Source organism: Antechinus flavipes, chromosome 2, assembly GCF_016432865.1.
Source record: "Antechinus flavipes isolate AdamAnt ecotype Samford, QLD, Australia chromosome 2, AdamAnt_v2, whole genome shotgun sequence".
NCBI classification, from domain to species: domain Eukaryota; kingdom Metazoa; phylum Chordata; class Mammalia; order Dasyuromorphia; family Dasyuridae; genus Antechinus; species Antechinus flavipes.
Window position 1 is genome coordinate 259,068,701 of NC_067399.1, and position 27,979 is coordinate 259,096,679.

Consider the following 27,979-nt stretch of genomic DNA (forward strand, 5'->3'; position numbering starts at 1 on the left):
CCTTCACAATCTGGCTCTACCTTACTAAAGTAATTGTAACTTACTATTTATTAATACTTATTACACACCTGATTTTTTGGTCACATTAGTTCATGTGCTATTACCCAAACTGTCTTCCAGATTGTCCCTCAATCTCAGATTGAATACCCTTTTCACCTTTTAGGATTTTAGCTTTTTTCAAAGGTCAGTTAGTCTACTATATTCTATAAGAAGTGTTTCCTAATCTCCCCAGTTATCGGAGTTCTCTTCCACCTCAAACTATTATGTATATACTTGTTTGCATAATGCATCCCTCCCAATAGATTGTAAGCTCCTTGAGGGCACAAACTTTTTTGTTTTATGTTTGTATCCTTAACATCCATCATATTGCTTTAGATATAAAAAGTTTAGCACTCTTTTGAGGCTCATTCGGCCAAGTTGCCTTGGAACTCCCCATAGGACAGCTGCTACTTTACATTCATGTTCTGAGGAAAGCCTTTAAGGGCTGTGTTTTTTTTACTGTCAGTGCTCTTGAGCCTCCACTAATATGCTCTCCATCAAGAACCTACCAGTACTCTCGATTAGCTTTTAGAAAAGGTATTTTATACCTTTATTTATAACATGCTATAAAAACAGTTGGAATAAAGGATCCCCCCTTAAAAACACCTTGGGATATATTCTCCCCGAAACACACAATATCCATAGAGAGAATGCACATAAATTAATGGTAATGAAGAACACATATAGGGAACACATTTGTCAAAGGGAAAATTCATAACTCCTATGCTAAAAGTTCTCTTCTCTTGTTGCTGAATCCTCCAAGTTCCCTTTAGGTGTAGCTCTCCACTAAAGGTCGGTGTCTTTTAAGAGCCCATAGCTGACATTACTTTCTGTCATGAGATATGAAGAATCATAATACTTTAATTGCTACTGTTTTCAAATGTCTGTATTTCTATCTGTAATCCCTTCCTCTCCTAGCAGCACTATCACTTGGGTGGACATCACAGCTATCACTTACCTCCAATTGCGGGTTGGTTCTTCTACACTCAAAAGATCCTCACTTCCATTTGAAAATAATCATCTACCTATGAACAGGAAAGGACAATGAGAGGGAGACAGCTGTGAACTCCTAGCCACCAAGATCAAATGGGAAACAGGGCAGTCATCTTGCCTTCCCTTCACCTGTCTCTCAAGGACAGAACTCAGAGTAGTTCTACTTCAAAGTTAAAAGACAAGAGTGAGAGAGAGGCAGATGGTCCCCATTAAGGTCACTCTGAGCTCCATGTCTGCAGCTCTTGAGTCATTAGTTCTCTTAGCTTGGAAGTCAATTAGAATTAGAAGCCCCTCAGTCACATGTAGCAGGAAACTGGCTATCCCAAGTTTCCACACAGTTTCTGGGACTGGAATAAGGTAAGGAATATCTGCCTATGCTCCAAAGATCGACTCCCACAGGCCATTACACCATGTTATGTGGGTGCTCACTAAATGCTTGCTAGATTAGATTGGATTTCTCATGTTTTTGTGTGTAATAAAGTTTGATTGCAACATTCCATTTTACCAAGAGGTCCTAGTGTCCTCCAGCTTAAATATAACTTTAATAAAATGGTCTTATATGTGTTATGTAAAAGTAATTTGAGAGGTATCAGGACATAATGGATGAGTCAGTCTTAGTCAAAGTCATGGGTTCAAGTTCTGCCTCTGACAAGTACTTTTTTCATGTTCCTGGGCAAGTGACAATGTCTCAGAGTCTGGAAATAACTATCAGAGATAATAGATTATAAAGCTAGTAATGGTCTACTTTGGTAGAGAGTTTCCTCAGCATCTTCTTATACTGATAAAACCATAAGTCTGGGCCAAAAAAGAAATTCCACCCTCACACTAATTTTGTAAATTTTCTTTCTTTCTTTCTTTCTTTCTTTTTTTTTGGCTGAGACAATGGGGGTCAAGTGACTTGCCCAGGGTCACACAGTTAGGAAGTGTTAAGTGCCTGATGTTAGATTTGAACTCAGGTCCTCCTGACTTTAGAGCTGGTGCTCTATCCACTGGGCCACCTAGCTGCCCCTGTAAATTTTAAATTGTGTAAAATGGCTTTTCTTTGAAAGATACTTGTGTAACTCCTATTGAATTTAGATTAGGCCTATTTGGACTGAATTGGCAGATTCACTGAGCAGCTCATTGTCTAGGGCTGAGAGAGTGAAAATGGCTTCCTCAGGTGTCACCAGTCTCTGACCCCATGGGAGTTCCTTCATTGTTCCTGTTACCAATCCCCAAAGGTAATGGAGTCTTGGCAGCTACTCTGGTTTGAAAGAGAAAGAAAAAGTTCTCCAGAGGACAAAGTGGCCAATTCCTTGAGACGGAATCCTGGAAGTCTGGGCAGGGGAGGGGAGGGAGGCCAGACCTTTCTCCTAGAACATCTAGTCACTGATGCCCTCCTGCGGAGCCGGCTCCGGGCAAAGTAACTAGTGCTTTCTAGCTCCTCTCCTCTGCCTAGACTCGAAGTGGGCCTCTGAATGTAGATTGGCCCAGAGAAGTGAGAGGCAGGGCCCAGCTCCAAGGTATCAATCAAAGGACAGGTGGGGCATGATAGCAGCTGAGGTTACACCCAGAGAGACTTTAGAAATTTGCAGCACTGGAACTTCCGTTCACAAAGGAAAGAGGTGATAAAATTAGCTCTGGGAGGGGTTAGGCGCTGTTCTAAAGTCCCTTTGGTGTTACTTATTAAATGGAACCTGAAGAACACACGATGCTTTTCCCCTCAAAATGGAAATCTAATGATAGTGTCATGTAAAACAACCAGTACTGGTAAGATAATTCTGGGAGGGGCAGCAAACTACCTTCCTTACACTCAGAGGTGTGCTGAAAAATGTTAACAACCAGCTCTTTGCAGAGTGGGAGTGGAGGAAGGGGGGAGGGGAGAGGATGCCAATATGACACTTTTGAACTTAATTTGCATTACTAACATTTTTCTTCCTCAACTCTAGAAGATCAACAAAATAAATCAAGTGGTAATTTGTAGCCCTATTTCTGAGGTGTGGATGGGATTGAGGATTTAACCATGGGCCCCCAGTCCTTATTTGGCACTGGGAAAGGACTTCAATAGAATATTGGTTTGTGATTTCATTAGTGTAGGGACTCTTCAGTGAGGAAACTCCACCTACCTTGGGGCTTGGGAGCACCAAGAGGTTTAAATGACTTGCCTAGAACTTGAACTCAGTTCTTGACTCTGAGGCCAGCCTTCTATCTGGAGCATCCACAGGCAGTTTGGCTGCCTCAGTTTTGTTTTGTTTTGTTTTGAGATTTGGTTTCCCTATCTTACTTAAGTTAACAGTGCACTCATAGACCCAGCATTAGTAATTATTAAATGAGATAGTATTTGTAAAGCATTTTGCCAGTTATCGACAGTTATTGTAAAAAGAATTTCAAATCAAGTTTCTTTGTTAAGGCCTTATTTCTCAAACATAAAAGGAACTGAGTCAAACTTGTAAAAAATAAAAGCCATGTCCCAATTGATAAATGATCAAGATATGATATGTGCTCAAAGAGTTATAAATTCATGCATATCCTTTGACATAACACCACTATTCCTAGACATGAAAACCAAGAGAGATTTAAAAAAAAAAAAAAGGGAAAATGACCTATATATACAAAATAAATTTATAGCAGCTCTTTTCAAGGCAAAAAATCGGAATTTTAGGGGATGCCCATCAATTGAAGAATGGCTCAATAAACTGTTTTGTGTGTTTCTGATGGAATATTATTGTTCCGTGGAAAATGATGAGTAGTATACTCTCAGAAAAACAAACAAACAACAACATAAAAACAATCTGAAAAGTCCTCCATAAACTCAAAGTGAATATATTGTATACAAAATAATAATAATGTTCTGGGATAACCAGCTGAAATGATTTTACTATTCTCAGCAGTACAATGACTCACAACTACTCTGAAGGATTTATGATGAAAAATTCTATCCATACCCAGAGAAGGTACTGATTGTGTCTGAATACATATTGAAGCATTCTGTCTTTCTCTAGCTCTCTCTCTTTTTTTAATTTAATTTTTCTTGAGGGTTTTTATTTTCATTAAGGTAAGAGATCTATGTTTTCTTTCACAACTTGACTTGTATAGAAATGTTTTCTATAACTTCACATGTAGTTTCTTAATTGTGAGTGGGGATAAGGGAGAGAATCTAGAAATCGAAAAAATTTAAAACAAATGTAAAAAACCTTTGTTTTTTAAATGTAACTGGGGAAAATATTAAATAAATCAAATTTAAAAAAATAAAGCACTTTGTACAGTGCCTGATATATGATAAATGCCTAATAAATGCTCGTTCTCTTCTAATATTTATCAGCATGGAAATTTTTTTTATTTGATAGTATTTTTCCAAATACATGTAAAGATAGTTTTCAATATTTGCTTTTGTAAGATTTTGTGTTCCAAATTTTTTCTCCCTCCCTTTTACTTTTTTCCTCTACTCAAGACAACAATCTGATATGTTATACATGTATAATACTTTTAAATATATTCCATATTTGTCATGTTGTATAAGAAAAATCAGACCAAAAGGGAAAAAACAAAAAAGAAAAAGCTAACAAAAACAAAAAGGTAAAAATACTATTCTTTGATCCTCATTCAGTCTCCATAGTTCTCTCTCTGGATGTAGATGGCATTTTCCATCTATTAGAATTGTCTTAGGTTACCACATTGATCATCATGGAAGCTTTAACCAGCTCTGTTTTTCCACTTCGGGTTGGTTCACCCTTCTTTAGGCAGAGTGGTGACCTTATGCTCTCAGGGCTCACTGTATTAGTGCTAGTTTTAACATAAATACCCAATTCCATGGGTCCTTATTGCCCCCATAAAACTACTGAACTTAAGTAGGGATTACAGTAAATGATTTTACTTTTAATTAACTTTGTCTATTAATAATGGTGAAGGTACTCAAGCTAGTTTTAGGAATCCCAAACAATAAATTACTTAGAACTGGAGGCATTTGACCCTCTCCCCTCCACCCTCTGCAAAAACAACCCACAAGTCCAAGTGCAGAGGGGGAGGGCAGCCCAAGTTACAACAGTTTATTTCATAACATGATCAAAGAGCTCAGCTTCCATCCCAACCAGATTCTTATCTTCTCAAATTCACATGACCCAAATATTACACAATCACATTACAGATATTTTCGGAATGGAAAAGAAAACAAAAACATCTCTTAACACTTTCAAATATGTGCAAATTAACCTGCTACTAGGTTCTGGGGTCAGAACTGGTGAGAATCACACTCTTCAATAAAGAGAAAAGAGGGAAAAAAAAAAAAAAAGGAAAAGAAAAGGGAAATGATTAGAGGTAAGGCGATTTGGAATAAGAAAGAAAGGTAAATGAAAGTAAAACATCCCCAGAGGCTAAAAATTTGTACACAGAATGTGTATTGATATGAAAAATTCCAAATATTCTCTGCTAAATAAAAAAAAGAAAACATTTACTCTTAGATAATAAAATTTAAATTAAAATATTAAAATTTAAAGAAATTTAAAAGAAAAAAATTAAAAATAAAAACCACCTATATCACATTAAAATCATTGCATACACAAAATGCAAATTGCAACTTTTTTCAAAATGCAATTGTCATATAACATTTAAATTCATTCAAAAATGCAACTGTTTTTTGTTTTTCACCAGAATTTTACTTTTTATAATTTTGTCATAAGATCTTTCATTGAAAACTGGGAAAATAAATTTTATTTTTAAATGTAGATAGGAATTTAATCTTTGTAATTGTAGATAACTAAGATGCTTTAAAAATCTGATTTTAATATATATGTATAAATATATATTTTATGATATTAAAAGAAAATTGTACCCCCAAATCCAGCAAACAACCTTATTCATAAAAAACTAGGTTCAAAAACCAAGCAATTCAGGAAAGTTGCAATTGAACATAATAAATGAGAAACAAATGGCCATTTGCTATCAGAAATGCTCTTATTTAGAGTATAAATTCACAAACTTATTTAAAATTGTGTTTGCAATGAATATAATCTATGAATATACAGCTAAGAATCACACAGGTTTAAAAGACACAGATTAGTTGGATTTTAAAAAGGGAGTAAGAATACTAATAAGACTTTTGCTACATAATCAATAAAACTTTCCATTTCATAATCATAAAGCATCAAGTTTCCAAAATTCATTATTATTCAGGAAGGTAGGTAGTGACAATATTATTTCTGTTGTGGAATGAGGAAACTGAGATGGAAAGTGACTCAAGCAAGGTCCCACAGTCAAAAAGTAGCCATTGTATGGACTGCCCTGGGTACTCAGAGAGAAAGGAAAAGCCTAGAGATAATAAAGGTCAGTGGAAAACTCCATTTTAAAGTGATTTGGGACAACTAGATGGTACAGTGGCTGGAATACTGGAATCAAGAAGATCTGAGTTCAAATATAGCCGTAGTTCTACTTATTAGTTGTCTGCCCTTGAGCAAGTCACTTAACTTGTTTGCCCCAGTTTCCACATCAGTAAAACTGGGATAGTAATAGCAACTACTTCCCAAGGTTATTTTGAGGACCAAATGAGATAATCCTAAAGCATTTAACATATAGTATTATATGTTAAGCTATTGTTATATATTAAAATTTTTTCCCCAAAATTTCAAGACCTTTCTCTCCTCCACTACCCAAAAGCTGCTGGTGCCATGCCTTTTAGATTAACTTCCATCCACTCTATACTAATCTTGTAAATTCTGATTTATTTTTGTTATCCCTTCCGCTAGAATATAAATCTTTGAGGGCGGGCGCTTTTCCCTTTTATCCCCACAATTAGAATGGTGATTGGCACTTTGCTTAAGAAATGTTTGTCGACTGGTAATTCCACAACCCCATATCATCACAGAACGGAACCCTAGGTGGGCGGAGGGAAGAACGAGAGAGCTGCCTGCGGAGGACACCCGGTGCCAGAATGGCAGACGTCATCTAGCGCAACGCCCTCATTTTGGAAAGGAGAAAACTGACGTCTAGGGCAGGGGAAGTGGACTCGCCCGAGGCCTCATGGGGATGTCAAAGGGCTGAGGTAGAAAAAGGAAAAAGTCTGGGCTGCAGATTCTCAGTGGAAAAAGTATGGAGTTGGCGCGGGGAGAATCTTGAAAGACACTTAGAGCAGAGAGGACTGTGGGAGGAGCCAGTGACATCGGCGAAAACGCCCGTGAGCGGAACATCCGGTTGTTTGGGAAGGTTAGAAGGTTGCTTTCAGGAACCTTGGTGCCGGCGTGGCGTTTCCAGGCGGAAGGGTGAAGGAAGGACCGGAAGCTCTGTGAGACGGGACGGAAGAGCTTGCTTGGAGCGGGCACTGGTCGAACTGGAGGGAGCCGGTGAAAAACCTGGTCCCGGGCCCGGGGCCGGGGCCGGGACTGCGGGCTCTCGAGGGCCGGGAGAGCGGGGTTCTGGGGTAGTAGCGGCAGCAGCCGGAGGCGAACGGGCAGATGGGGCTCAGGAGGCGAAGGCCCGCCCGGGACCAGGGACAGGGGCTGCGGGGGGAACCGGGGCCGTTTCCGGGGCCACCGCAGCCTCAGGAGCTGGAGCGGGGGCCGGGGCTTCCTCCATGTTCGCCGGGTTGCAGGATTTGGGGGTGGCCAACGGCGAGGACCTGAAGGAGACATTGACCAACTGCACCGAGCCCCTCAAAGCCATCGAGCAGTTCCAGGTGCGGGATCCCCAGGGCCCCCAGTACTGGCCTCTCAGTTGATTCTTCCTTCCTTTCCAGACTCAGAACCCAGAATGCCAGAGTCTCCGAGGTGTAAGAGACCTCAGGGGTTATTTTTCCAGGCCAAGCAGGATCTGAATTCTCAGCACAACATAAGCTGACACGACCATCCAGCCTTTGTGCCTGAAGACCTTTTAACAAGGAAGACCCCTCAAAGGCCTCCCAGGCCATGTTTAGTTGTTAGGAACTTAACCCCTTACATTAAGCGTAAATCCACTTCTCTTCCATCTATTGTTTTTAGTTCTGCCTTCTGCCTCCAAGAAGAATATATCTAATACATCTGGTAGATGGCAGTCCTTCAGACACATATCCCTCTAAATCTTTTGCCTATTCCAGACAACCTCAGGGACTAAAGTTGACGTGGTTTCCAGCCTTCTGACATTCTCCTTGCTCAATGGATACTTAACAATTTATTAATCCCCTTCTGTGGTGCTCAGAACTGGATACATTATTTCAGATGTGATATGACCAGTGCAGAGACATCTTGATATTATCATTTGTCCTGAACTCAATCCCGCTTTTAACATAGCCTAAGATTAAATTTTTTCACATTTTTGTTTTTTTTTGCTTTGACATAATACTGCATTTACAAATTCCTTCAAATACCTAGATAATTTTTTTTTTTTTTTACATGTGTTAAAGGCAAGTAATGGAGTAAGGAGTAAAAATAAAAGTTTGGCATAGTGAAGTGAAAATAGTTTCAGGACTGAGAAATTCTACGTTTACCAAAAAGGTTTTGTTGTTTTAACTATATTAGTCAAAAAAGAAAGATCAAAGAAAAGTTAAGACTATTGCTTAGGATGAGATATAGAGCATAGAGAACAAAAAAGGCAGAATTTTTCCACTTTTTTTTTTCCTTCTCTGCCTTGGATTTATGGTTTGAAAAGGACAGAACAAATTTACCAGAGAGCTGAAACATGAGATGAGGGAGGAACAATTTGCCTTTTGTTCAAATCATCTGGCCTAGATGAAGTACAATTCTAGGGTACTTTTAAAAACTGGTAGATATGATTGTTAAGTTATTGTTAATAGTCTATAAAAGACCATAGAGAAAAGGGAAAACATGAGACTGGTAATCTCCCATTTTTTCCCCTCTTTATGATGATTTAATTTAATTCTATTTTCCCCAGAGCAGAGTAGGAATAGGCCCATGATGCAGCACAAAGCAAATAGCTTTAGATATAAGAATGTATAGACAACTAGGTTATGCAGTAGACTGAGTGCTATGCTTGCAATCAGATCTGGATTTAAATCCTGACCCATCTTCATGGGATTCATTTTCCTTATCTGCAAGATGAGAAGGTTGAACTAGGTGGCATCTAATGCCAATCTTGCTCTTACTCTTAGGATGATCATATGCCCCAGAGTTAGAAATATAGTTTTCAAGTCACTCATAGTTTCTAGTCAATTAGCAAGTATGTTTGAATCCTTCCACTGCCAGTTAACCTTTCTCCCCTCATCAGAGTGTAAAGATTGGCTTGTAGAATGTTAGAACTTGAGGGATCCTTAGATACCATCTAGTTCAGTACTTTCATTTAGCACATGGGCAAATTGAATCCCAGAGAGAGAAAGGGTCACATAATGAATGCTAGTTTCAGCCATGAGAGTAGAATCAGGGTTTCCTGACTTCAAGGTTAGTGCTGCTTCCACCAACACCAATGTACTTGTTCCATGAATAAATGAACTGCCCAGGGTCAAGATTTAAACCCAGAATTTCCCAATTCCAAACTCAGCACAATCTTGCAAGTATTCATTAAAGGCCTATCCATATTTAATGCTATGCTCAAGATTAGAACCCCAGACTAGGTAGTAGGTGACCTGGATTCAAATTTCAGCTGTTACTTTTACTATGTGATGTGTGGACAAGTTACTTTCCCTCTCTGGGCCTTAGTTTTCTTCAGTAAAATGGAGGTATTGCACGAGATCTCTGAGGAAGATAGAAGTAAATCAAGAAAATGAATGGATTTTCTTCACGGGTTCCCCACCTGAAGAAAATGTTTAATGATAATTGGAATGACACTATAGAGTCACCATCTTTGGGTTGTATTATGGATGGTTGTCCTATTAGTTGTTGAGTAATTTTTTTCAGTTGTGTCCAATTTTTCATGACCTCAGTTGAGATTTTCTTGGCAAAGATGAAAAACTGGAACAGAAAAGAAGTGATTTACTCAGTGTCACACTAGTAAATTTCTGAGACCAGATTTGAGGTCATGAGGATGTTTTCCTAATTTTTTCCACTGAACTACTTAATGCATATTATGTATAGCACTTTAAATTTTAGAAAGCACTTGATATTATTGTCTGATTTAGTCATCACATCAATGAGATAGATACTGTTAGCCTTATTTTACAGATGAAGAAGCAAATTCAGAGAGATCATAACTTGCCCATAGTCATATAGCTAGTAATCCTAAAGGCAAGATTTGAACCCAGATCTCCAGCTTCAAGTCCAGTACTCTTTCCAAGTTTGTTTCTAATGATTTGGATCATTCAGTAACTCTGAGAAGATTTGAGAAATGCCTATTTCTCAAAAGATCTTATTTTTAGTTCATATGGAGCAGATTTAAATGTGTTTTGTTTTCTCTTTTTTGGAGGAGGGTATCTCCTCTATAAGATGAATTTTATTTAATACCAATCTTTGTTTTACTAGACAGAAAATGGTGTCCTACTGCCATCATTACAATCTGCTCTGCCTTTCTTGGACCTGCATGGGACACCTCGTCTAGAGTTCCACCAGTCAGTCTTTGATGAGCTAAGAGACAAATTGTTGGAGAGAGTATCTGCCATTGCTGCTGAAGGAAAGGTTGAAGAAAGGTAAACATTCTGAGAAAAAAACAGGCAGGATTCTCTGTCATTAGAGTTATGATTATTACACTGGTTATAAACACGAAAGCTATTCTGGTTTCCTCACTCAGGTAAGCAATTTAGTATGAATGATACATATGAAGTCATGCAAAACATTTCTATATTAGCCATATTGCAAAAGAAAATAGATCAAAAATAAAGTTTAAAAAAGTATGTTTCAATCTGCATTTAGAGAAGATGAGTCTATTATAATTATCACTTGTGTATTTCTAGGTACAAGAAGCTAGAAGATCTCTTGGAGAAAAGTTTTTCCTTGGTGAAAATGCCCTCACTCCAGCCAGTAGTGATGTGTGTAATGAAACACTTGCCAAAGGTAAGAGCAAGTAGTACACTTGTGGCACAGGTATTCACTTAATCAGTGCTAGCTGACTGACAGGTCTTACTTCTTCCAGACATAGAGACTCAGTATGTTGGTGCCTGTTAGCAGATATAGTGCAGGTCCAGTTGTTTTGTGAGAACATTTTATTATATTTTGGCCAAAAAAAAAATGCCTTCTTTTTTTCTACCTCTTAAAGTAATGTGTATGCATGTATTTATTTTGAAAGAAAAGTTACCTTCTGTTCCCCATTTTACATTTCCATTTAACAGTTGTACAAAATCCAAAGGATTTTGAATTTTGGAAATTAGAAATATAGTTTATAATCCTTCTGAAAAAGAAATTTAAGAAGTTATTTGATATTTAGTTAAGAAATGTTTAAATTAGCATTGTTGCTACTATTACCATTATTTGGGCACTCTACCCAAATTTTAGGAGGAAGGATGACAAACTTCTTTGGAGATGGATTGTTGTGACAGCTGGATTTACAGTATTTAACATAAAAGCTGATCAAGATAAAACCTTGATACTCAAGTGTTCTTGCAGGTTCCTGAAAAAAAATTGAAACTGGTGATGGCTGACAAGGAACTATATCGGGCATGTGCTGTGGAGGTGAAGCGGCAGATTTGGCAGGATAACCAAGCTCTGTTTGGGGATGAAGTTTCTCCACTGCTCAAACAGTACATTTTAGAGAAGGAGAATATCCTTTTCAGCAATGAAGTATCTGTTCTGCACAACTTCTTTAGTCCATCTCCTAAAACAAGACGTCAAGGGGAGGTAAGGATCAAAAGGAAATATATATTTACACTGTAATTACTTACCCTGCTTCTCTGCTTGTGCCACATTTCCAATGTGGTATTATGGATCATCTGGGTCTTAAAGGCCTGCAGAGTGGCTTTCCTGGACCTCATTCTGAGCTAATCTGCTATACTGATTGGTAGTAATATAACAGTGGCTAGTCATAAAACTGCTAACATATTCCTCATTTAAATATGTGATTTCTAACTGTGAATTTAACTTGATTCAAAGAGTGAGTCTAATTGTGAGAATTTCGTGCTTCATGAAGAACATTGGAAAAGGTAGAGAGGGATGGGCAGCCTGATTGGACATGCTCCTAAGAAAATCCTATGGAGGCATTTGATCACTGGAACAATATCCAGAACATGGGAGGCAGTAGTCCCATCTCCTCTTCTCAACACAACCTGGCCACTTCTGGGGGAGGCTGTTCAGTTCTGGTGTCATATATTAGGAAAGACTAGTGATAAGCTGGACACATGTCAGAGAACGGGACCACAATAGTGACAGATGATGAAACCTTGTCTTAGGATGATCATTTGAAGGAGCTAAGGATGTTTATTCTGGCAAAAAAAAAAAAAAATGGTGTAAGGGAGCCATGGTAGTGATTTTTAATATTATCATAAGTCAGAGGGATTAGACTTGTTATAGTCTCCCTCATAGAGTGGAACTAGAAACAACTGCAGAAACAGATTTTGACTTTTTGTTTTTCAAACTTAAGTTTTTGGTTTTTTTCCTTCAATTAACAGGTATTGATTTTCCATCTTTTCTACTACATAGGAAAAAAAAAAGAAGAAATACAAAACCCAGCCTCAGATTTCCCATCATTCCCTCAGAATGAGGATTAGAAAATAACAGCACCTACTTTCTAGGGTTGTTGTGAGATAATAATTGTAAAATACCTAGCATGCATTAGACACTATATACATGCTAGTTATGGTTGCCATTTTTATCAAACCAAGATTAGATCAGAGGATGCCAGAACTGTGAAGGATAGGCTGGGAAGTCCCTCCACCTTTCTGAGCTTCAAGCTCAGCACCCTCAGTGCTGAACCATAGAATGGGGCCTGTGTTTCAAATCATGCCATGCCCTTGACTGACACTTCCCTTGACCCATGATCTCTGCCTCCAAGGAAGGGGCTTGCATTTTACTAGGCATAAAAGATGGATCATCTTTTGCCAAACAGAGCCCCCACTATATCACTGGCCTCTGCTGATGAAGGGATAGGGTGTTTATGGATCAATCAGTGTTGCCAGGGATTTACTAGAGTGGTTGCCAAAAGTTTCATTTTCAGAGGGAACATTGGCAATGTCTTCTGGGGGCTGGGGGATGGAACTTTGAGGCTGGGGCCTGAAGACAGGGAAGGTGCTGAAAATCAAAGTAATCCTTCCTAGATCCTTGCTCCATAGTAGGTAAAGTCCAGAGGACTAGAAAATGACCTAAGTGAAGTTATTTTACCTCAGTTTCCTCCTTTATAAGATGAATGATTTGAACAAGATACTTTTTACATTCCTTCCAGAAAGCTACATCTTGCATTGTACTGTCCCCTTCATACCCTTCATCTTGTCATTATCTGCAAGCATTCCACTTCTTGTCATGAACTCTGAAATTCCTATAAGGTTATAACTTTTTGCCATTCCATCTTTCCCTCTGTGTTAAAACCACAAATCCTGTGCTGCCTCTTTCTTCTGGCCTCTTTTCTCCACTCTGTAGTTCTGTCTGGACCAGTTACACCCTCCTCCTTTCCCTCTCCTGACCCCTTATAAGGTGAATCAGTTCAACTGTGCACTATCCTCCACACTGCTGGTGTCAAACTCAAACAGACAGAACTCCCTCCCCCCCCCAATATTATCTATGTTGTATTTTCATTTATTTTCTTAAACATTTCCCAGTTAAATATTTTAATCTGCTGTGACATTTGTGCTCTACATTGCAGTCCTGTGGCTTCACTTCATGCCCAGTCCACCTCTTTTCTTTTAGTCATACCCTGACAGATTTCCTTGGTAATATGCTGCAAGCCTACAGCACTTTTTTCTGTTGTCCTTTAGGTCACTTTTAAATTACATGGGCATTTTTTTCATAATCACAAAATGAATAGAAACCAAAATAACCAGTTGCTTGATTTGAAATATTTGAGTGGTTTAAATTTAAAACAATTGTTTACATAGTGTACAAATAAACTATTTGGGAGATAGAGCTACTACATCAGTTGATAAAACATAAGGAAATTTGAGGTAAGGGTTGTTAGAGATGTCTGAGAGCCGCCTAAAGGCCTGTATGACTCCTCTCCTCTATGGGAAATCGTTTTCTGAGCTAATTGAGCAAACATAGGTAGGCCTCCTGCTGTCAGTTATATATTATATTGAACGGTGTCACTGGGACTGCTTTTAGAGGAATAAATCATTTTGTTTTCTTTTCTTTTGGATGGACTTAGGTAGTACAGAAACTGACACAGATGATTGGGAAGAACGTAAAACTCTATGACATGGTGTTGCAGTTCCTTCGAACCTTATTCCTGCGGACAAGGAATGTCCATTACTGTACCTTGAGAGCTGAACTGCTAATGTCATTACATGACCTGGACATCAGTGATATTTGCATGGTGGATCCATGCCATAAGGTACTAGATAAAAATACTGTGGGATCTTCATCAGTTTTATATTAATATGTCACCACATGCTACATGCAGGCTGTTAAGCATCTGGTGATCCTATCATATTACTCCAAATGGGAAGATGCTGATGTCATCATAGACAAGATCATAATGACATCTGCCTTTTCTATTTCTGAATTAACAGATAAGTTCTTTAGACTAATTGAACTTTCAAATCATCTTTCTTGCCTCTTGGCATTTCTGCTAGTAATCTTAAGCTTATTGAGTATAGTAAACTAATTAGCATTGATAAAAAACAAAAACCATTTGGGAATCACCATTTTAGTCTTTATATTGCCCTTAAGTTTTAAGTTTGAAAAACACTTATGTGAGGCTTATTGCTAAGATTATAATAGCCCAAACGGATGTGAATGATAGTTACTGGGAAGTATTAAACCAGACTTTAATACCTTCCAAGCTATCCTTGTACTGTAGTTTGGGCAGGAGTTCTAAGGAAGGAGAAATTCTGCTCATGAAATTCTGTTAATTTTATTTTTTATTTTTCTTGTATTTACTTAATTACTTATTTGTTGTTTTTTTCTGACAGTGATAACTCCCTGAGGGTAGTGACTTGCCTCTGCTTTTCTTTGCCTTTTCTTGTTTTTAACAATAGCTTTTTATTTTCAAAATACTTGCAAAGATAGTTTTCAGCATTCACCCTTGCAAAATCTTGTGTTTCAAATTTTTCTCCCTTCCCCTTTCCATCCATAGACAAGTAATATATGTTAAACATGTGCAGTTCTTCTATATATATTTTCACATATAGCATGCTGCACAAGAAAAATCAATTCTGTTAATTTTAAAGGAAACAAGATGTCCAAGAGCCCTTCTTAACAATTTTCCTGGGCACTCTTGAACTTACTTGTTTCCAAATTAGAATGAGAAAAACTAAAATATGTTCAAAGATGTCACTTCTTAAAACTATGTGTTTCTTAGAAGACCAAGAAGTGTGGAGGACAGCATTATTATTCTGAACTGACTCCTTCAGAAGTCTATCTATAAAGTGATACTGTCTGAAGAATGACAAAGTGACTCTGGAGGAAAGGAGGATCTGTAGATCCTCCAGATTTTTTTGTTTCTGGTTACTTTTTAACGTATTCCTTATTTTTACAAGCATTTATATTTCCCACTGCTCTCTTTCCATCCCTTCACCAATTGAATAATAAAAGAAAAATGAAAAGTAAAACCTTATAGCGAATATGCAGAGAGTCTAGCAAAACAAATTCCCACACTGGTCATTTTGTATGTTTAAATAGGCCCTCAGAGCAAACTGAGCCTTCTTTCTCTAATCAAAATTCTGCTATTCAGCCTAAGAGAGACAATATTTTTTTTGATATTTTAACCAATACCCTCTGTTTTTATACAATTATTTCCCTCTTATTTCCTGTCCACATATAATTGAACCTGTCTTTGTTAAAAACAAAACATTTAAGCACTAACCAACCTCTACTGAGTTTGACAGTGTATATCTGTCATATTCTACATTTGGAGCCCCCATCTTCTACTGATAGGAGAGAACTGTGTTTTACGATCAACTTTGGTTTTATCCATAAAAAGAGAAAAATGCCCTTTTCCTTGTCCTATTGAACTCTTACAATTTCAGTGCTAATTCTAGGAAATAGTATCTTTTGTTTATTGAATAAATATGACAAACAGCAGAAAATTATAATATTCTTTAGCATTATAATAATTTTTAAACCACTTTTTAAATGCTCACAGTATTTGTTAGAAAATTTGATTTAGCCAGTAGGAAAAGAGTAAATTATGAATATAATATTCTTTAGCATTATAATAATTTTTAAACCACTTTTTAAATGCTCACAGTATTTGTTAGAAAATTTGATTTAGCCAGTAGGAAAAGAGTAAATTGTGAAATTTGATTACATTTTGTCAAAGACCTGTGTATAACTCTGTAATTAGAAGACTTATCTTTTGAATTTGTTCCTCTGGACTATACAGTTTACCTGGTGTCTTGATGCTTGTATCCGAGAAAAGTTTGTTGACAATAAAAGAGCTCGGGAGCTGCAAGGATTCCTGGATGGAGTGAAGAAAGGTCAGGAGCAAGTGCTGGGGTGAGTGGAATTGTCTCAAGCTTGTAGAACACAAACAGCCTTAATAGCTCAATACAGTGAAAAGAAAAATGTATTTGAAACTTGAAGACTTCAGTATGAATCTTGGCTTTGCTTTGTTCTACTATAGTGATTTTGTCTTTCACTTAATCTTTCTAGAGCTCAGTTTCCTCATCTGTAAAATAGAGGGTTAAGATAGGTGACTTCTGAGGTTCCTTCCAGATTTGAACAATGATTCTTTCAACTTCTACTATCCTTATAATAGCCTTCTCTCCCACACTCCCTAGCATATTATCACTCTTAATTAAAATTTTTATTTTGGGGGTTTTAAAAATCTTAGGCATCACTTCCTTTCAAACAGGGTCTGACAAGACCTTATTCCTTTTTTTTTTGAGTATTTATATGCCAGGTTCTAGTTGTGAGGAATGGATTTTGAACTTTACTGTGATAATTAGGGGGGTTGGGTCCAATTATGTTGCAGTTCTTTGTCTTTTACATATTTTTACAGTTTCACAAGAGGAATTTTTATAAGGTGTTTTCCATGGCATTATGTATTCTGTTAAATAAAGCATCCTTTGAAAGATAATGCTTGATAAATGTTTACTTTTATGAATTCTTCTCATTCACAATTATCTGAAAGATTGAGAACTTAAGGTATCTTATTTTTATTCAACTTTAAACCTGGGTAAAGTTTTAAAACCAAACTTTTAGAACCAAAATTTGACTTAGAAGGTGATCATCTTAAGGAGGTAAAGTAATTCTTATTTTCATCTCAAAAATTGTTTTTATCAATGATAATCTATACCTATTAAGATTAAAAAAATTTTTTTTCAAAAACAGTGGTTTTTTTTTGTGATGGTTGTTTTCTTTATGTTTTAGAATAACCTGATCTGTCCAAAAATAATACTTATAGCTGGTGCGAACAGATAGATTTGCTTGAAACCCAGTTTATAGACTGTAGATGAATGGTTCTAAAAGAACAGTGTGGTGTTGTAGAAATATCAGTTAAGTCAGAAGATATATGTTCTGGTCTCAGTTCTGCCATTAACCAGCTGTATATATTCTTAGGCAAGTCTCTTTCTCTTTTGGACCTTCTCATTATCTTCTGTAAACTAAGGGAGTTTATTTAGAGACTCTGAATTCCTTTAGAGCAGAGGTGTCAAACACACAGGTAGCCCAGACCAGATTAAGAAATATTTAACAAAAGTAATCAAAAACACAATTTACAGTTGGCATGTGATTTTCTTTCTTTCTTTTTTTTCTCAGTAGTATTTTGTTTTTCCAAATACATGTAAAGATAGTTTTCAACATTCATTTCTGTAAAATTTTGTATTCTAAATTTTTTCTCCCTTTCCCTCTTCTCTAGGACAGCAAGTAATCTCATATAGGTTATGCACCTACAATGCTAAACCTATTTCTGTATTTGTCATAACATGGTTTTCTAAGTTAATATTTATCCACAGAGATCCTTAATTTTGATTTTATGGCCCCTGCTTTAGTTTGACACCACTGCTTTATAGCACTAACTTCTTATAAGTCTTAGTATAAGTGCTTTCTTCTCCTGGGGATGTATTATGATCTTGATTAATGTTGAAATAAAGTTCGTTAAGAAGATGAATAGATTGGTTATGGGGATGTCTTTAATCTGGGAATATAAACTTATCACTTATTCCTTTCAGTGATTTGTCTATGATTCTATGTGATCCCTTTGCGATTAATACCCTGTCTTTGAGCACCATAAGACATCTGCAAGAACTGGTGGGTCAGGAAACCTTACCCAGGGTGAGTGGCAGAAACTGATGAGGACATAACTTGAGTTAGACTTGCCCTTGTTATGAAAATCTGATAGAAGCAGCTTTCAGTTCTTGTTTAGCTAGTGTAAATGCCTAAAGAGTATTTGGGAGTAGATATTTTAGGTATATGCTTCTCATGTCTACTGTAGTAGCTTAAAATACATGTATAAAGAAGAAAAGGCTTTGTAGCAAATTTTCTGATAAAGATCTCATTTCTAAGATATGCAGGGATTCAAATTTAAAAGAATGAGTCCCATCCCCCAATTGATAAATGGTCAAAGGATATGAACAAATAGTTTTTAGAAGATGAAATCCAAACTATCAAAAGCCATATGAAAAAATGCTCTAATTAGTAATAGAGAAATACATATGAAAACAACTTTGGGTTCCTATCTCATACCCATCTGATTGACAAAAATGCCCCCAAAAAGGAAAATGATGAATGTTAGTGGGTTTCTGAGAAAACAGATACGTTATTAGTACATTGTTAGTGGATCTGTGTATTGATCCATTCCTTCTAGAGAGTATATCCTTTGATCTAACAATACCAATCCTAGATCTGTATCTTAGAGATAACAAAAAGAGGGAAAAATCAAAATATTTATAGCATCTCTTTTTGTGGTGGCAAAGAACTGGAAACTTAGGATGTGTCAATCTTTTGGAGAATGGTTGAACAAATTACAGTATTATGTAATATTATGTTGTAAGAAATAATGATAGGGATAGTCTTAGAGAAACCTGAAAAGACGTGTATTAACTAATGAAGAGGGAAGTGACTACAACCAGGGAACAATTTATACCATAGTAGTGATATAAAAAACAATTGACTTTGAAAAACTCAAACATTCTGATCCACTCCTTTATCAACCACAGCTGTAGAGGACTCATGACAAGACATGCTGCTCAGCTCCTGACAGGATTTCAATTGAGACATATTTTTTAGATAGGGCCAATATGGAAATTTTGCTTGACATTACATATTTTTTCCTTGTAATTGAATTTATTTTTTTCTTAATTTTTAAATTTGTCACTATCTCTTGACTGTTTAAGAGTGAACAACCTTATCATAAAAATGAAACTATATGATCTGCTAATTTTGCATTTTTTTCTTTTTAAAATTTTTCTTAATTTTTAATATTTTTCTTTTTAAATTTTGAGTTCTACATTCTCTTCTTCCCTTAACCCCTCCCTCACTGAGAAGATAAATAATATATCAATTATATTTGTTAAATCATGCAAAACATATTTTCATATTAGTCAGATCTCAAAACAAAGAAAAAAGTTAAGTGAGAGAATGATATTTCAGTTTGTTCTCAGTTCATGCATTCTCTCTTTGGAGGATATAACAATTTTCATCATGAGTGCTTTGAATTTTTTTGGATTGTTATATTGATCTAAATAGATAATGTTTTTCACAGTTAATCATCACTACAATATAGTTACCTATACACAGTGATCTCCTAGTTCTTCTCATTTCCCTTTGCATCAGTTCACATAGGTCTTGTCATGTTTTTATAAAACTATCCCTTTGCCATTTCTTATTTATTTATTTGTTGTTAGCTTATACATAAGCATATATATTATTAAGACCTTGTTTTTCTTTCTCTTTCAATTAGAGACTGGTGGAGGTAAAGAAAGAGGATTTTGGTTAACTGAAAAATTTAATTTTTAAAAAACCTATGTAGAAGGAATAATTTACCTAATTTAGTTGAAAGGTTTATATTTATATACATACATACATACATATATATATATATATATTTTTTTTTAAAATTGAAATAACCAGTGCATGTGAGTGGAGGGTGAAGCTTACACTTTTTTAATTGAACTGAAACTTTTTCTTCTTACTGTCATTATCACTTTCCAGTGATGCCTCCTACCTTTAGAAGAATGCTCCTTTATAACAAAGAATCATAGTTAAGGAAAATGTTGACTGTATCTGACCATACCTGCATTAGTCTGCACCGTCATCTCCTTGCCAAAAAGTGGGAAATATATTTCCTTGTCAGTCTTCTGAAGTCTCCATATTAACTAGCGTTTGGATGTCCTTTATTGTTGTCATATTGTGTGGTGATAATTGTTTTTTTGGTTCTGTGAAGGTGATACTTTTAGTATCTTTAGTACTTTTAGTAATAAGAGAAAATAATCCAATTTTTGTTAAAAGTGCATTGTTTAAAGATTGTAAACAAATTAGATGAGAGATCAGTTAAACAATTTTTTTTTTCCTATATTTATAGGAGAGTCCTGATCTACTTTTATTGCTAAGAATGCTCTCCCTGGGACAGGGGGCTTGGGACATGATTGACAGTCAGGTCTTCAAGGAACCAAAAATGGTAATTTTTTTAAATTTAAAAGTTACATTAAGCCTTTCTTTACTTTTATTTTCCCCAAATGGTTATTTTATCAGATTTTGTTTGAACATTAGATTTATCCTCATTTTGCAGTCCAAAATAGTTACCTGAAGTTTGTTATGGTTTTTCCCCTTGGTTATATTTTTCTTGGTTTTTTTTTTTTTTTAACCAAATCTTTGTTAAGCTTCTTTTTATAGTTAGGCAGAAGAGTGTGATAGGAAGAATTTTAGGAGTCTTGGGTTCTAGTTCCAGCTTTGTCTAGTTATTTAAGTTTGGACAAGTCACTTCTCTTTTCTCAATCTTTCTCTCTCTCTTTTTTAAATCTCTGATGGGGGCAGGAGATTAGAGTTAAGTCATATCTCTAAAATCTCTTCTAGCTATAACATTTTGAGTCTAATTCTGTAATGAGCTTCATGACTGGGGCCATGAAGGGGTACAAAACAACTCTGCCTTTGGAAGTTGATTTCTCTATCTCAGAAGATAGAACTTAGGTTAATAAATTGAAGTTGAAGAAACAGACTAGTCCAATGTAAGGATCAAATTCCTAACTATTAGAACTGTTTAAAAGTAGAATGAGCCACTTCCAAGAAGGAAATAAATTTTTCACCATCAATTGCTGACCACTTGTCAGGGATGGTGTAAAGGAGATTCCCATTTAGGTGTGGGTTAAACTAAGTGGAGGGGTCCTTTCCATCACTCTGTGACTTTGAATCATGATTGCCAAATGTCCAGACCTTTTTTAATAGTAAACTGTCTTTCTAAGTAACACAAGAGATATTGTTAAATGTTTATTGAAATTCTCAGTCAGGCAAAATTATTTTTTAATGAATATAATTTCTAGTGCTACCAGTGAACAACCATGTGGAGGTTGGCTTGATGTGAATGAATACTATTTGGGATTTTTGAAGCTCCTTGTATTAAAACACAATATTCCATCAAAAGAAGAAGCTGTAAACCCTGACCTATTCATTCTAAAACAAAGTTTACACTTGAACCCACTGTCTTCTTGGCTTTTCTGTCAGCATAATTAGTAAACATACTTTGAGATTATATAGTTTTAGTGATAAATAGTGATACAAATTTATGTAATAAGTATTTTTATAACATACTTTTGATATTTTTAAGTTATTTTAAATATTTTTGTGATTCTTCTTGTGAGCTCTTTAAAATAGAAGCTCATTCTGTTCTCATTTATAAGATGAGAAAACTGAAGCCCTGAGAAATTATCCAAGGTCACAAAGTATGTTACTGGCAAAGATAGGATTTGAACTCTTAATTGTTTAGTTTCCATTTTCCTGTTGAGCTGCTTGTTTATGACTTCACAGCAATGTTTGTTCTTTTGAATGTGTTTGTCATATATAAAACTCTGATTTGGGTAGTATCAGGGCAGCCTGCAAAAGCTTATACAAGTATCATTTGGATCTTTCTTGCAGTCAGTTTTATTTTGTAAAATTAGCATTTAAATTAACTTTAATCTTTTTTTTAAGCTTTTTATTTTCAAAACATGCATGGATGATTTTTCAACACTGACCCTTGCATAGCCTTGTGTTTCAGATTTTCTCCTTCCCCCCATCTCCTTCCCTAGTTGACAAGCAATCCAATATATGTTATACATGTTAAAATATATTTAACTTTTAATTTAACTTAATTGTACATTGAATAAGTCTTTTAAGCATTACTATAGGCCTTGTGCAATGTGCTAGTGATTTCAAGTATGTGTGGGTCTCTACCTTGATCTCATAATTCACAGTCTCACTGGAGTTTTTTATTCCCATAGAACAATTAGAGGATACCATAGAAAGAAATTCTCTAGTACCTCAGCATGTGGTCCTGGAAAAAAGACTTTTAAGTACAAAAATGGGAGAACTGGAATAGGTTAGAATGTTCTGAGAAGGCTTCCTAGAAGGGATACAGCTTGTGTCTAAAGAAGTAGAAATTAAGTGAAAGAGAAAAATATTCTTGATAAGGAGCAAGGAATAAGCAAGGTACTTGCTTGTGGGGAACCAGTCTGAGTGGGAGATATGTATAAGGGAAAAATTGGAAATAAAATTGGGAACAAAGGATTTAATAAAATTATGAAAGGCCTCCATTGCCAGGGTGAGAAATTTGAACTTGAACAAGATTTTGTTTATACTTCATTTGGGTTCAAAAGGATCTTTAATCTAAACCTTTCCCCCCCACTTTTTTTTCCCCAGGAGGTAGAGCTGATCACTAGGTTTTTGCCAATGCTTATGTCTTTTGTGGTGGATGATTATACTTTCAACGTAGATCAGAAACTACCAACAGAAGAGAAGGCATCAGTCACATACCCTAATACCCTTCCTGAAAGCTTTATCAAGTATGTCAATTAAATGATCAACAATTTTGAAAAGAACATCTATACAAAATGATGCAAAGTCTTTAGGCAATGAGCATCTTAAAAGCCAACCTTTTAAAAAATATACTTAAAAGAAAAGGGGGTAGAGTTATATTTTTAATATATATTATACTAGATGAAAATATGTTATAGTGATTAAATTGTCTAGTCCTAAAGATTTGTTAATGCTATTATTTCAGATAACTTTTCAGAAACCACAGAAATTTAATCTTTATAATACCATACTGTATCATTGGGGTATGATATATAAGGCAAAATGGCTAAAGACTTTGGTCATTAATTTGGTCAGATGAGCAAAGATATTAGTGTCTTGACGGTGTGATCTCTTGATTGGTACCAGGTTCTTGCAGGAACATAGGATGGCTTGTGAAATGGGGCTTTATTATGTCCTTCACATAACAAAGCAAAGGAATAAAAATGCTTTTCTCCGACTTCTGCCTGGATTAGGTGAGTTTTAACTTGTTTATTTTTTCTCATCAAAGTCTTATGGGTAAGGATAAAAGGGAATTTGGATCAGAGATTGATGTCAAAGAGCCTTAATGTAAAGTATGTTCTGGGACAGGGAATAGCAAATTATGAAGAAGAATAATTGATAGTTATAGTGGTATAGTAGAAAAGGTACTGTGAACTTAGAATCAGAAAACCTTGAATATTCCCTCTAACACTTGTCAATCATAGAGTCTCAGTTTCCAGATCTGAAAATTGGTGATGATAATACTTGTAAAACTTGCTTTACGGGTTTTTATGAGGATCAAATGAAATAATGTATGTAAAGTGTTTTGTAAACCATCGAGCACTATATAAATACCAGTTAATATTATGCAGAGCTTTTCTCACAATAATCTTGTAACATTGCTGGCATAAGTATTGTTCTCTCATTTTACATAAGATAAACCTGAGGTTCAAAGATGTTGTGACTTGTTTGAAGTCAGATAATAGTAAATGGTAGAACTAGGACTTGAAACCTTATATTTTGGTTCTTAAATTTATCACTCTTTCTGCTATATTGGGAAGAAGGCTCAAGGATAGAAGAATACAAGACCTTGACTCTTGGTAGCCAGTGCAGAAGTTATATCCTTGGGGTCATGAGGAATAAGGGAAAGGGAGCCCATTCTACAGGCTTGGCACTGATGTTAGAATGTAGGTACTCTTGACTATTTGGTGCCAGCTTTTCAACCAAAGGTAAGGCAGCAGAAGTTTTATCTTGTATTAACACTATGTGCCAGGCACTTTGCCAAGCACTCCTGATACTAAAACAAGTTTAAAAAAAAAAAAAAACAATTCTGACCTTAAGAAGCTTATATTCTAATGAAGAAAGAAAATACATCAAAGAGAGTTAAAAGAGAAGTAGGTTAGGAAGAATGATGGCCAAGTAAGGGCAGGGAAGTGGAAGTCTAGAAAGGCAGAACCAGAAGAGAAATGAAGGTTGGCCAATATGGGTCCTTGGGGCAGATAAATCTTCCAGGATTTTGAGAGGCTCACAGGAGTGGATGGATATTTTAGAAAGTCTTAGGCAGTGAGGACAGTTTCAGGGTAAGACTACAGATAAGGAACATTTCAAAGATCAAAAAGTAAGAAGCAGAATTAAGAGAGAGAGATAATTCACCCTAACTTTAAAGACTTTTTCTGGGGTGGGAATAGCAGGGGAAAGAGATGTGAATGGATGCTATTAGCCTAGTTAACTTTCTGCTTTTTTATAGAATAATTCATAAGAATTAGTCCCATACATTTTTGGAAGTGGTCAATATAGGAATTTGTTTGTATTTGACTATGCATATTTATTATTCCTACGGTGTTATTCCCAGGGTGTTAATGGAAACGGCATGGACCCACACTTAACACCATATACCAAGATAAGATCAAAATGGGTCCATGACCTAGGCATAAAGAACGAGATTATAAATAAATTAGAGGAACATAGGATAGTTTATCTCTCAGACTTGTGGAGGAGAAAGAAATTTGTGACCAAAGATGAACTAGAGACCATTACTCATCACAAAATAGAAATTTTTGATTATATCAAATTAAAAAGCCTTTGTACAAACAAAACTAATGCAAATAAGATTAGAAGGGAAGCAACAAACTGGGAAAACATCTTCACAGTTAAAGGTTCTGATAATGGCCTCATTTCCAAAATATATACAGAACTGACTCTAATTTATAAGAAATCAAGCCATTCTCCAGTTGATAAATGGTCAAAGGATATGAACAGACAATTTTCAGATGATGAAATTGAAACTATTACCACTCATATGAAAGAGTGTTCCAAATCACTATTGATCAGAGAAATGCAAATTAAGACAACTCTGAGATACCACTACATACCTGTCAGATTAGCTAAGATGACAGGAAAAAAATAATGATGAATGTTGGAGGGGATGCGGGAAAACTGGTACACTGATGCATTGTTAGTGGAGTTGTGAACAAATCCAACCATTCTGGAGAGCAATCTGGAATTATGCCCAAAAAGTTATCAAACTGCATACCCTTTGATCCAACAATGCTACTACTGGGCTTATACCCCAAAGAGATACTAAAGAAGGGAAAGGGACCTGTATGTGCCAAAATGTTTGTGGCAGCCCTGTTTGTAGTGGCTAGAAACTGGAAATTGAATGGATGCCCATCTATTGGAGAATGGCTGGGTAAATTGTGGTATATGAATGTTATGGAATATTATTGTCCTGTAAGAAATGACCAGCAGGATGAATACAGAGAGGCTTGGAGAGACTTACATGAACTGATGCTAAGTGAAATGAGCAGAACCAGGAGATCATTATACACTTCGACAACGATATTGTATGAGGATGTATTCTGATGGAAGTGGATTTCTTTGACAAAGAGACCTGAGTTTCAATTGATAAATGATGGACAGAAGCGGCTACACCTAAAGAAAGAACATTGGAAAACGAATGTGAACAATTTCCATTTTTGTTTTTCTTCCTGGGTTATTTTTACCTTCTGAATCCCTGTGCAACAAGAGAACTATTCGGTTCTGCAAACATATATTGTATCTAGGATATATTGCAACATATCTAACATATATAGGACTGCTTGCCATCTAAGGGAAAGGGTGGAGGGAGGGAGGGGAAAAATTGGAACAGAAGTGAGTGCAAGGGATAATGTTGTAAAAAAATTACTCTGGCATCGATTCTGTCAATATAAAATTATTATTAAATAAAATAAATTTTTTTTAAAAATGGAAACGGGAAGGATTAGCAATAGAAAGGGTTGTCAAAAAAACAAAACAAAACAGGAAAAAAGGTCACCAAAACAGTTTTTCTTAATGCACAGAAGAGAGCAGAAGTCTAGACAGAAACAGACAAAAAAGACACCTTTGAAAATTTAACATGTTCAATTTATTATGTACTTAAAGGGAAAAGTAAGCAGCATGTAATAGAGATTGTCAGTTTTGCGTATAATCATCCTTTTCTACTTGCCCTGCAGAGTGTTTATTTTATTTGATATTTACTAAGTTAAAATTTTAAAGATTTACTTTTTATAGAAAGAATTATTTCTTAGACTCTCTGGTTAGTTAACTTTCAATTACCATTGCAGTCGAGACATTTGGAGATTTGGCCTTCAGTGATATATTTCTTCACTTGCTCACTGGGAACCTTACTCTGCTAGCAGATGAGTTTGCTGTGGAAGAATTCTGTACCAGTTTATTTGATGGATTCTTCCTTACCTGCCTCTCAAGGTAAGTTAGTTTTAGGGGTGTTTATATAAAGCAGTTCCAGAACAAGCTTGTATTATGTCCTTTTCAAGATCATTTGGATCATGTTATAATTCTGACTGGTTTCTATTCAGTCTGTTAAATATTGTTCATCTAAAATGCTTCATGTAGAAATCTTTTTCAGAATAGCACAAATATCTTTAAATATTTGAGGACTAGAAAGAATTTAAACTAGCTAGTTTAATTAAACATGTCCATTGTTTGCCAGAGTGTGAGGAGCAAGATGTTTCTGAATAGAAAAAGATGCTACAGGTGGAAGAAGCACCCATATTAAGTAGCACAGATTTTACCTCCATTATTCATTTTCCTGAAAAGCCAGCCAGTCTACCTTCACCTTTTTGGATGCCTGCCCAGTTCAGCCACCTATTCCATCCTGTGGGGAGGGAAAATGATATTTAGTTCTTTACTTTCTTTCTTTTTTTTTTTTCCCCCCTTTAGAAAAGAGAATGTACACCGCCATGTTCTCAGGCTCTTGATTCACCTGCATCACAAAGTGGCCCCTACTAAATTGGAGTCCCTCCAAAAGACTTTGGAACCTACCAGTCAGGTGAGTTTATGGTATCCCTTTGTTGATTATATTTTTAAAAGCTCAAAGAAAAGTGCTTTTGGACTTGAAATCCAAGTCCTGTCCCCAGGCTCCTGCTAAATGGAGAAATTCTGCTCTAGTTAGATAGCAGCTTCTGAAGTGTAATTACTTTCAAGTTTTAATTATATCTTAAACACATCTCAGTTGTCAGTGTTAAAACACTTGGGTAATAATAAGATTTAGTGTTTGTAGTGGTAACAAAACTAAAAACAAAAGTATGAGTTTCATCTTCTCTTCCTTCTTTTTCTGTAGAGTGGGGAGGCTGTGAAAGATCTTTACAATCAGCTTGGAGAGAAACTGGAACACCTGGAACATTGCAAACCTAGTCCAGCCCAGGTGGTGGAAGCTCCTGCTTTAGAGCTACCCCTTCCTGCTGTCCCAACCCCAGCAACCCTTTGAGGTGTTTTAACCCTGAACTCGGTCATGGTTATGGTACCTGATGACCTCAAACTTTCCATAGCCCATGAAGGTGGGGGAATTATTTGTCATCACTACACTGTGAAGAATTTCCTGAGGACTTTACATTGAACGCTGAAGTGTTACAAAGTCTGCAATTAATAACTCTTAGCTTCCTTGAGGCCAGTGGGAAGGGTCTGAGGAAGGGTCTGAAGTGTGTGTGTGTGTGTGTGTGTGTATGTGTGTGTGTGTGTGTGTGTGTGTGTGTGCGCGCGCACGCGCACATAAAAGAAATTTCTTCCTCATTAGG

At 36.1% G+C, this 27,979-nt stretch overlaps 1 protein-coding gene across 1 annotated transcript; it reads left to right on the forward strand.

The window, feature by feature from the left end:
• Nucleotides 1–6,963: 6,963 nt before the first annotated feature.
• Nucleotides 6,964–27,914, forward strand: NELFB (negative elongation factor complex member B). The gene is made up of 13 exons (XM_051976904.1): nt 6,964–7,675; nt 10,386–10,549; nt 10,814–10,913; nt 11,463–11,693; nt 14,146–14,331; nt 16,324–16,436; nt 18,113–18,215; nt 20,464–20,559; nt 22,773–22,915; nt 23,295–23,401; nt 26,510–26,651; nt 27,126–27,234; nt 27,526–27,914. Exons 1-13 carry the CDS (start codon nt 7,574–7,576, stop codon nt 27,670–27,672), a joined length of 1,743 nt encoding a protein of 580 aa, XP_051832864.1. The 5' UTR covers nt 6,964–7,573; the 3' UTR covers nt 27,673–27,914.
• Nucleotides 27,915–27,979: the final 65 nt, after the last annotated feature.